The sequence below is a fragment of the Homarus americanus genome, unplaced genomic scaffold (genome assembly GCF_018991925.1).
Source record: "Homarus americanus isolate GMGI-L3 unplaced genomic scaffold, GMGI_Hamer_2.0 scaffold5831, whole genome shotgun sequence".
Lineage (NCBI taxonomy): Eukaryota > Metazoa > Arthropoda > Malacostraca > Decapoda > Nephropidae > Homarus > Homarus americanus.
In genome coordinates this window covers 1,385,657-1,394,833 of record NW_024719604.1, presented here as the reverse complement: position 1 = coordinate 1,394,833, position 9,177 = coordinate 1,385,657, and the positions used below count along the sequence as shown (strand labels likewise).

General features: G+C 57.7%; 3 protein-coding genes across 3 annotated transcripts; all 3 read right to left on the bottom strand.

Annotated features, from left to right (window-relative positions):
* Nucleotides 1–662: 662 nt before the first annotated feature.
* On the bottom strand, nucleotides 663–3,581 carry LOC121860159 (basic salivary proline-rich protein 1-like). Its single transcript, XM_042357215.1, has 6 exons — nucleotides 3,418–3,581; nucleotides 2,503–2,608; nucleotides 1,925–2,184; nucleotides 1,717–1,820; nucleotides 1,061–1,393; nucleotides 663–766 (listed from the first exon to the last, which is right to left on the bottom strand). Exons 1-6 carry the CDS (start codon nucleotides 3,579–3,581, stop codon nucleotides 663–665), a joined length of 1,071 nt encoding a protein of 356 aa, XP_042213149.1.
* A 357-nt stretch (nucleotides 3,582–3,938) lies between these two features.
* On the bottom strand, nucleotides 3,939–4,343 carry LOC121860158 (U1 small nuclear ribonucleoprotein C-1-like). Its single transcript, XM_042357214.1, has one exon. The coding sequence runs from the start codon at nucleotides 4,341–4,343 to the stop codon at nucleotides 3,939–3,941; it is 405 nt and encodes a 134-aa protein (XP_042213148.1).
* Nucleotides 4,344–5,622: 1,279 nt separating this feature from the next.
* LOC121860157 (basic salivary proline-rich protein 1-like) lies at nucleotides 5,623–6,255 on the bottom strand. The gene has a single exon (XM_042357213.1). The coding sequence runs from the start codon at nucleotides 6,253–6,255 to the stop codon at nucleotides 5,623–5,625; it is 633 nt and encodes a 210-aa protein (XP_042213147.1).
* Between the last annotated feature and the right edge of the window lie 2,922 nt (nucleotides 6,256–9,177).

Genomic DNA, 9,177 nt, shown 5'->3' with positions numbered 1-9,177 from the left:
TCATATATTTATTCCCCTTTTAGATATATACGGAAACATTCAGGAGGCAGTTATGAACTCAAGTGCACAGATAAATTACACTGAAATAAGCGTAGGAATTCCAGGAAGTAAGAATATTCAAATAATGTCAGCTGTCCTTCCCTCCACAATGAAGGGACGAAAGTGGCCAGATCCTTTATGACACCCTTTTAGATAGTCTCTCTTACTGTAGCTACATCTTTCTCCTTTCCGAGCAACGGGCCAACCAGCTATAGTTCAGGTGACGTTACTGCGCAGAGGGAACTAGACCACTGTCCGTCCAACGTGTCTACATTGACCTTGTCTGACCCGTGTAGCGGTGCAGTGTGTCGTCAACAATGAACCATTTTGGCCTGGGCAGTTTCATACACTGGGTGTAGCATTTAATTATCACAGTGTCTCTCGTTATGCTCACGACTCTCTTTTACTTTTTTATTTTTATTCTCTTCACCACTGATCGGCTCGTTAGCCAATTGGGCGATCTGTCACGTCTCCGCCACCCTGGGCCTGAGAGCCTCTGGTCCCCTGCTAGGGCCTCTGGGCCTTTGACCCTTGGGAGGATCACCTGGTAAGGCCCCCTGGACCATTGAGAAGTTCCCGGGAAAGCCCCGGGAGGATCCATTGGAGGGCCCATAGAAGGGCCCCTAGGAGGGCACCTGGAAGTGCTCTTGGTCCCCTGGAAGGGCCTCTGGGTCATCCTCTGGGCTCATGGGAGGGCCCCTCGGCAACTGGGAGGGCTCCTGGGGACCTGTGAGGGTTACTAGGACCATGAGAAGGTCCCCTAGGTTCTGGGAGGGTTCCTAGGCCCCTGGGCCTCTAGGCGGACCACTAGGAGAGCCCCTGGGTCCTTGGAAAGGCACCTGAGCCCCTGGAAGGGGCTCCTTGGCCCCTGGGAGGGCCTTTTAGAAGGCACATACGGCCCTGAGAGCCTCTGGGCACCTGGGCTGGTCCCTTGGCCCCTGAGAGAGCCCCTAGGCCCCTGGGAGGGCGCTTGGTAAGGCACCATGGATTCTAAAAGTGCCCCTAGTCCCCTGGGAGGGACCCTCGGCCTCTGGGATGGCCTTTGGGCTCATGGAATGGCCTCTAGGCCCTAGGGAGGGCCCCTGAGCCCTTAAGAGGTTTCCGGTGCCCATGGGAGGGCCCCTAGTTCCTACTTGAGGGCCAATAGGCCTTTGGTAGGGCCCCTGGGAGAGCCCCTTTGCCACTGGGCTTTTAAGGGTGGCCCGGGGAGGGTTTCTGGGAGGGGCCCTGAGCTCCTGGGCCCCTGACAGGGTTTCTAGGAGAACCTTTGGGTCCTTGGGCCCCTGGAACGGCACCTGGGCAACTGGGAGGGCCGCTGGGCCCCTGGGAGGGCCCCTGGGCTCCTGAGAGGCCTCTATTGTATATATCCAGCATTCCCTTATGTAACTGCTATTGGTGGACTATAATATAAATCCACCAAATTATAGCCAATAGGAGAAGAGAGCAATCAGTCAGCTCAACACCCCAACTTATGTTTTCCTTTTGGATATCTATTCTCCTTTTCATTGTTCAGGATGGGATGATACTGGAAATACGATGGGTGGTGTATTTATTAACGTCATATCTCCCAGAGTTTTAAATAGTGCAAAGAAATGCCGCCAGGGAACCTCTCAGGGACGACCGCGCCCCAAGGATCTCTCCTTATGGGTGGCAGTGACCCCAAGGGCCTGCCAGTACCTCTCGAAATGCCGCTGGGCCTTTGCCCCCCTGGAAAGGCTCCTGGGAGGGACCGTTGGCCTGAGAGCCTCTGGTCCCCTGCTAGGGCCTCTGGGCCTTTGACCCTTGGGAGGATCACCTGGTAAGGCCCCTGGACCATTGAGAAATCCCCGGGAGGGCCCCGGGAGGATTCATTGGAGGGCCCATAGAAGGTCCCCTAGGAGGGCACCTGGAAATGCTCTTGGTCCCCTGGGAGGGTTCTTGGGCCAATGGGAGGGCCTCTGGGTCATCCTCTGGGCTCATGGGAGGGCCCCTCGGCAACTGGGAGGGCTCCTGGGGACCTGTGAGGGTTAATAGGCCCCTGAGAAGGTCCCTAGGTTCTGGGAGGGTTCCTAGGCCCTGGGCCTCTGGGCGGACCACTAGGAGAGCCCCTGGGTCCTTGGAAAAGCGCCTGAGCCCATGGGAGGGCTCCTTGGCCCCTGGGAGGGCCTTTTAGAAGGAACTTACGGCCCTGAGAGCATCTGAGCACCTGGGCTGGTCCCTTGGCCCCTGAGAGAGTCTCTAGTCCCCTGGGAGGGACCCTCGGCCTCTGGGAAGGCCTTCGGGCTCATGGAATGGCCCCTGGGCCCTAGGAAGGGCCATTGAGCCCTTAAGAGGTCCCCGGTGCCCATGGGAGGGCCCCTAGTTCCAACTTGAGGGCCAATAGGCCTCTGGTAAGACCCCTGAGAGAGCCCCTTTGCCACTGGGCTTTTAAGGGTGGCCCTGGGAGGGCTTCTGGGAGGGGCCTTGAGCTCCTGGGCCCCTCACAGGGTTCCTGGGAGAACCTTTGGGTCCTTGGGCCCCTGGAACGGCACCTGGGCAACTGGGAGGGCCGCTGGGCCCCTGGGAGGGCCCCTGGGCTCCTGAGAGGCCTCTATTGTATATATCCAGCATTCCCTTATGTAACTGCTATTGGTGGACTATAATATAAATCCACCAAATTATAGCCAATAGGAGAAGAGAGCAATCAGTCAGCTCAACACCCCAACTTATGTTTTCCTTTTGGATATCTATTCTCCTTTTCATTGTTCAGGATGGGATGATACTGGAAATACGATGGGTGGTGTATTTATTAACGTCATATCTCCCAGAGTTTTAAATAGTGCAAAGAAATGCCGCCAGGGAACCTCTCAGGGACGACCGCGCCCCAAGGATCTCTCCTTATGGGTGGCAGTGACCCCAAGGGCCTGCCAGTACCTCTCGAAATGCCGCTGGGCCTTTGCCCCCCTGGAAAGGCTCCTGGGAGGGACCGTTGGCCTGAGAGCCTCTGGTCCCCTGCTAGGGCCTCTGGGCCTTTGACCCTTGGGAGGATCACCTGGTAAGGCCCCTGGACCATTGAGAAATCCCCGGGAGGGCCCCGGGAGGATTCATTGGAGGGCCCATAGAAGGTCCCCTAGGAGGGCACCTGGAAATGCTCTTGGTCCCCTGGGAGGGTTCTTGGGCCAATGGGAGGGCCTCTGGGTCATCCTCTGGGCTCATGGGAGGGCCCCTCGGCAACTGGGAGGGCTCCTGGGGACCTGTGAGGGTTAATAGGCCCCTGAGAAGGTCCCTAGGTTCTGGGAGGGTTCCTAGGCCCTGGGCCTCTGGGCGGACCACTAGGAGAGCCCCTGGGTCCTTGGAAAAGCGCCTGAGCCCATGGGAGGGCTCCTTGGCCCCTGGGAGGGCCTTTTAGAAGGAACTTACGGCCCTGAGAGCATCTGAGCACCTGGGCTGGTCCCTTGGCCCCTGAGAGAGTCTCTAGTCCCCTGGGAGGGACCCTCGGCCTCTGGGAAGGCCTTCGGGCTCATGGAATGGCCCCTGGGCCCTAGGAAGGGCCATTGAGCCCTTAAGAGGTCCCCGGTGCCCATGGGAGGGCCCCTAGTTCCAACTTGAGGGCCAATAGGCCTCTGGTAAGACCCCTGAGAGAGCCCCTTTGCCACTGGGCTTTTAAGGGTGGCCCTGGGAGGGCTTCTGGGAGGGGCCTTGAGCTCCTGGGCCCCTCACAGGGTTCCTGGGAGAACCTTTGGGTCCTTGGGCCCCTGGAACGGCACCTGGGCAACTGGGAGGGCCGCTGGGCCCCTGGGAGGGCCCCTGGGCTCCTGAGAGGCCTCTATTGTATGTAACCTGCTATTGGTGGACTAAAATATAAATCCAACAAATTACAGGCAATAGGAGAAGAGAGCCATCAGTCAGCTCAACACCCCAACTTATGTTTTTCTGTGAGCCTATGAGGGTGCAACCAGCCCTGAGAGGTCCCCTAAGGTCGCCGATGCAGCTGGAAGGGCCCCTGTGGGCCCTTTCTCCCCTGGGAGAGCCACAAAGTACGCGACCATCCTTGGGAGGGCCCCTGGGGGTACCGTTGCCCCTGGGTGGTGCCCTGGGAGCGCCACTACCTCTGGGAATTCCCCTGGGGGCGCCGTCGCCTCTAAGTGGGCCCCTGCGGGAGCAGTTTCCCCTAGGACGGCCCCGGGGGGCTCCGTAGCCCTTGGTATAGCATTTGAGGGCGAGGTCGCTCTTGGGATGGTCCCTGGGTGAGCAACCGCCTCTGTAAGGGCCAGTGGGGGGCCACCACCCCTGGTATGGCTACTGGGGGCACTACAACCCTTGACAGCGTCCCTTGTAGGACCCATGATAGCGCCAACACACCTGGGAGAGCCAATGAAGGCGTTGCATATGGTAGGGCAAATGGGAAGGCCCCAGGGTAACTGTCACTGTAGGGACCCTGGGGGCATCTGTTCATGCACAATTAGAACAATGGGATATATGAATATATATACACCGCCCATTGCATTTCCAGTATCATCCCATGAAAAACAATGTAAAGGAGAATAAATATCCAACAGGAAAACATAAATTAGGGTGTTGTGCTGACTGACTGTTCTTCTCTCCTATTGGCTGTTATTTGGTGGGCTTACATTTTATTCCACCAATCACAGTTCAGTAAGGGATTGCTGGACGTATGCAATATATACGTCACCACGACCAAAAGCTATAGGGTTCCTGGGAGGGGGCGCCTCTGTTAGGGCCCCTGGGGCATTGCTGCGTCTAAGGAGAGCCCCTGGGGGCGCTCCTGCCCATACAATCAGCCCCTGGGGGCGTCGTTACCTCTTGACAGGCTTCTCTGGGTGTAACCAGTCCTGAGAGGTCCACTGAGGACGCCGCTGCAGCTGGGAGGGCCCCTGTGGGCGCCACCTCCCCTGGGAGAGCCCCTAAGTACGCCACCATCCTTGGGAGGGCCCCTGGGGGCACCGTTACCCCTGGGTGGTGCCCTGGGAGCGCCGCTACCTCTGGAAATACCCTGGGGGTGCCGTCCCCCCTAAGTGGGCTCCTGCAGACACAGTTTCCCCTGGGAGAGCCTCAGAGGGCTCCGTCGCCCCTGGGATAGCCTTGGCGGCGAGGTCGCCCTTAGGAGGGTCCCTTGGGGCGCAAACGCCTCTGGGAGGGTCTGTGACGGCGCTACCATCATTGGTAAGGCCACTGGAGGAACCACAGCCCCTGACAGGGCCCCTTATAAGTCCCCTGGGAGCGCCAACACCCCTGGAAAAGCCACTAAAGCCGTCGCAGATGGTAGGGCAAATGGGAAGGCCCCAGGTAGAACTGTCACTGTACGGACCCAGAAGGCAGCTGTTCATGCACATTTAGAACAATGGGATATATGAATAGATACACCGCCCATTACATTTCCAGTATCAACGCAAGAAAAACAATGTAAAGGAGAATAAATATCCAACAGGAAAACATAAATTAGGGTGTTGTGCTGACTGACTGTTCTTCTCTCCTATTGGCTGTTATTTGGTGGGCTTACATTTTATTCCACCAATCACAGTTAAGTAAGGTATTGCTAGACGTATGCAATATGTACGTCACCACGACCAAAAGCTATAGGGTTCCTGGGAAAGGGCACCTCTGTTAGGGCCCCTGGGAGGGCCCGTGGGGCATCGCTGCTCCTAAAGAGAGACCCTGGGGCCGCTGCTGCCCATACAAAGAGCCCCTGGGGGCGTCGTTACCCCTTGACAGGCCTCTCAGGGTGTAACCAGTCCTGAGAGGTCCACTGAGGATGCCGCTGCAGCTGGGAGGACCCCTGTGGGCGCCACCTCCCCTGGGAGAGCCACTAAGTACACCACCATCCTTGGGAGGGCCCCTGGGGGCACCATTACCCCTGGGTGGTCCCCTGGGAGCGCCGCTGCCTCTGGGAATTTCCCGGGGAGCGCCGTCGCCCCTAAGTTGGCTCCTGAGGGAGCAGTTTCTCTTGGGAGGGCCCCGCAGGGCTCTGTCGCCCCTGGGATAGTCTTTGGAGCCAAGGTTGCCCTTAGGAGGGTCCCTGGGGGGGCAACGGCCTCTGGGAGGGTCTGTGGGGGCACCATCATCCTTGGTAGGGCCACTGGGGGCACCAGAAGTTCTGACAGGGCCCCTTGTAGGTCCCCTGGGAGCGTCTACACCTCTGGGAGAGCCCCTGAAGCCGTCGCATATGGTAGGGCAAATGGGAAGGCCCCAGGGTGAACTGTCACTGTAGGGACCCTGGGGGCAGCTGTTCATGCACATTTAGAACAATGGGATATATGAATAGATACACCGCCCATTGCATTTCCAGTATCATCGCATGAAAAACAATGTAAAGGAGAATAAATATCCAACAGGAAAACATAAATTAGGGTGTTGTGCTGACTGACTGTTCTTCTCTCCTATTGGCTGTTATTTGGTGGGTTTACATTTTATTCCACCAATCACGGTTAAGTAAGGGATTGCTGGACGTATGCAATATGTACAACACCACGCCCAAAAGCTATAGGGTTCCTGGGAGAGGGCGCATCGCTGCACTTATGGAGAGCCCCTGGGGGCGCTGCTGCAAATACAAAGAGCCCTTGGGGGCGTCGTTGACCCTTGACAGGCCTATCAGGGTGTAACCAGTCCTGAGAGGTCCACTGAGGACGCCGCTGTAGCTAGAAGGGCCCCTGTGGGCGCCACAACCCCTGGGAGAGCTCCTAAGTACATCACCATCCTTGGGAGGGCCCCTGGGGGCACCATTGCACCAGAGGGGTACCCTGGGAACGCCGCTACCTCTCGGAATTCCCCTGGGGGCTCCATCGCCCCTAAGTGGTCTCCTGAGGGTGCAGTTTCTCTTGGGAGGGCCCGGCAGGGCTCTGTCGCCCCTGGGATAGCCTTGGGAACCAAGGGTGCCCTTAGGAGGGTCCCGGGGGCGCAACCGCCTCTGGGAGGGTCTGTGGGGGTGCCATCATCCTTGGTAGGGCCACTGGGGGCACCAGAAGTTCTGACAGGGCCCCTTGCAGTTCCCCTGGCAGCGTCTACACCCCTGGGAGAGCCCCTCAAGCCGTCGCATATGGTAGGGCAAATGGGAAGGCCCCAGGTAGAACTGTCACTGTAGGGACCCTGGGGGCAGCTGTTCATGCTCATTTAGAACAATGGGATATATGAATAGATACACCGCCCATTGCATTTCCAGTATCATCGCAAGAAAAACAATGTAAAGGAGAATAAATATCCAACAGGAAAACATAAATTAGGGTGTTGTGCTGACTGACTGTTCTTCTCTCCTATTGGCTGTTATTTGGTGGGTTTACATTTTATTCCACCAATCACAGTTAAGTAAGGGATTTCTGGACGTATGCAATATGTACGTCACCACGACCAAAAGCTATAGGGTTCCTGGGAGGGGGCGCCTCTGGTAGGGCCCCTGGGATCGCTGCTGCCCATACAAAGAGCCCCTGGGGGCGTCGTTACCCCTTGACAGGCCTCTCAGGGTGTAACCAGTCCTGATAGGTCCACTGAGGATGCCCCTGCAGCTGGGAGATCCCCTGTGGGCGCCACCTCCCCTCGGAGAGCCACTAAAGACGCCACCATCCCTGGGAGGCCCCCTGGGGGCACCGTTACCCCTGGGTGGTGCCCTGGGAGCGCCGCTACCTCTGGAAATTCCCTTGGGGTGCCGTCCCCCCTAAGTGGGCTCCTGCAGACACAGTTTCCCCTGGGAGAGCCTCAGAGGGCTCCGTCGCCCCTGGGATAGCCTTGGCGGCGAGGTCGCTCTTAGGAGGGTCCCTTGGGGCGCAACCGCCTCTGGGAGGGTTTGTGACGGCACCACCATCATTGGTAAGGCCACTGGGGGAACCACAGCCCCTGACAGGGCCCCTTGTAAGTCCCCTGGGAGCGCCAACAACCCTGGAAAAGCCACTAAAGCCGTCGCATATGGTAGGGCAAATGGGAAGGCCCCAGGTAGAACTGTCACTGTAGGGCCACTGGGGGCACCAGAAGTTCTGACAGGGCCCCTTGCAGGTCCCCTGGCAGCGTCTACACCCCTGGGAGAGCCCCTCAAGCCGTCGCATATGGTAGGGCAAATGGGAAGGCCCCAGGTAGAACTGTCACTGTAGGGACCCTGGGGGCAGCTGTTCATGCTCATTTAGAACAATGGGATATATGAATAGATACACCGCCCATTGCATTTCCAGTATCATCGCAAGAAAAACAATGTAAAGGAGAATAAATATCCAACAGGAAAACATAAATTAGGGTGTTGTGCTGACTGACTGTTCTTCTCTCCTATTGGCTGTTATTTGGTGGGTTTACATTTTCTTCCACCAATCACAGTTAAGTAAGGGATTTCTGGACGTATGCAATATGTACGACACCACAACCAAAAGCTATAGGGTTCATGGGAAAGGGCACATCTGTTAGGGCCCCTGGGAGGGCCCCTGGGGCATCGCTGCTCGTAAGGAGAGCCCCTGGGGTCGCTGCTGCCCATACAAAGAGCCCATGGGGGCGTCTTTACCCCTTGACAGGCCTCTCAGGGTGTAACCAGTCCTGAGAGGTCCACTGAGGACGCGGCTGCAGCTGGGAGGGCCTCTGTGGGCGCCACCTCCCCTGGGAGAGCCCCTAAGTACGCCACCATCCTTGGGTTAGCCCTTGGGGGCACCGTTACTCCTGGGTGGTGCCCTGGGAGCGCCGCTACCTCTGGGAATTCCCCTGGGGGCGGCGTCGCCCCGAAGTGGGCTCCTTTGGGCGCAGTTTCCCCAGGGAGGGCCCCAGAGGGCTCCGTCGCCTCTGGGATAGAATTTGGGGGCGAGGTAGCCCTTAGGAGGGTCCTTTGGGGAGCAACCGCCTCTGGGAGGGTCTGTGACGGCGCCACCATCCTTGGTAGGGCCACTGGGGGAACCACAGCCCCTGACAGGGCCCCTTGTAAGTACCCTGGGAGCACCAACTCCCCTCGGAGAGCCCCTGAAGCCGTCGCATATGGTAGGGCAAATGGGAAGGCCCCAGGTAGAACTGTCACTATACGGACCCTGGGGGCAGCTGTTCATGCACATTTAGAACAATGGGATATATGAATAGATACACCGCCCATTGCATTTCCAGTATCATCGCATGAAAAACAATGTAAAGGAGAATAAATATCCAACAGGAAAACATAAATTAGGGTGTTGTGCTGACTGACTGTTCTTCTCTCCTATTGGCTGT

Excerpts from the sequence above, each read along its gene's own strand:
- LOC121860157 (XM_042357213.1), bottom strand. The coding sequence starts at position 6,255 with ATGTGCATGAACAGCTGCCCCCAGGGTCCCTACAGTGACAGTTCACCC.
- LOC121860158 (XM_042357214.1), bottom strand. The coding sequence starts at position 4,343 with ATGGGTCCTACAAGGGACGCTGTCAAGGGTTGTAGTGCCCCCAGTAGC.
- LOC121860159 (XM_042357215.1), bottom strand. The coding sequence starts at position 3,581 with ATGGGCACCGGGGACCTCTTAAGGGCTCAATGGCCCTTCCTAGGGCCC. Across the intron at positions 2,609-3,417 it reads GCTCAGATGCTCTCAGGGCC|AGGCCTCTCAGGAGCCCAGG; the intron begins GTAAGTTCCTTC and ends TATATACAATAG. Across the intron at positions 2,185-2,502 it reads AAGGTTCTCCCAGGAACCCT|GCCCTCCCAGGGGCCAAGGA; the intron begins GTGAGGGGCCCA and ends TCCTTCTAAAAG.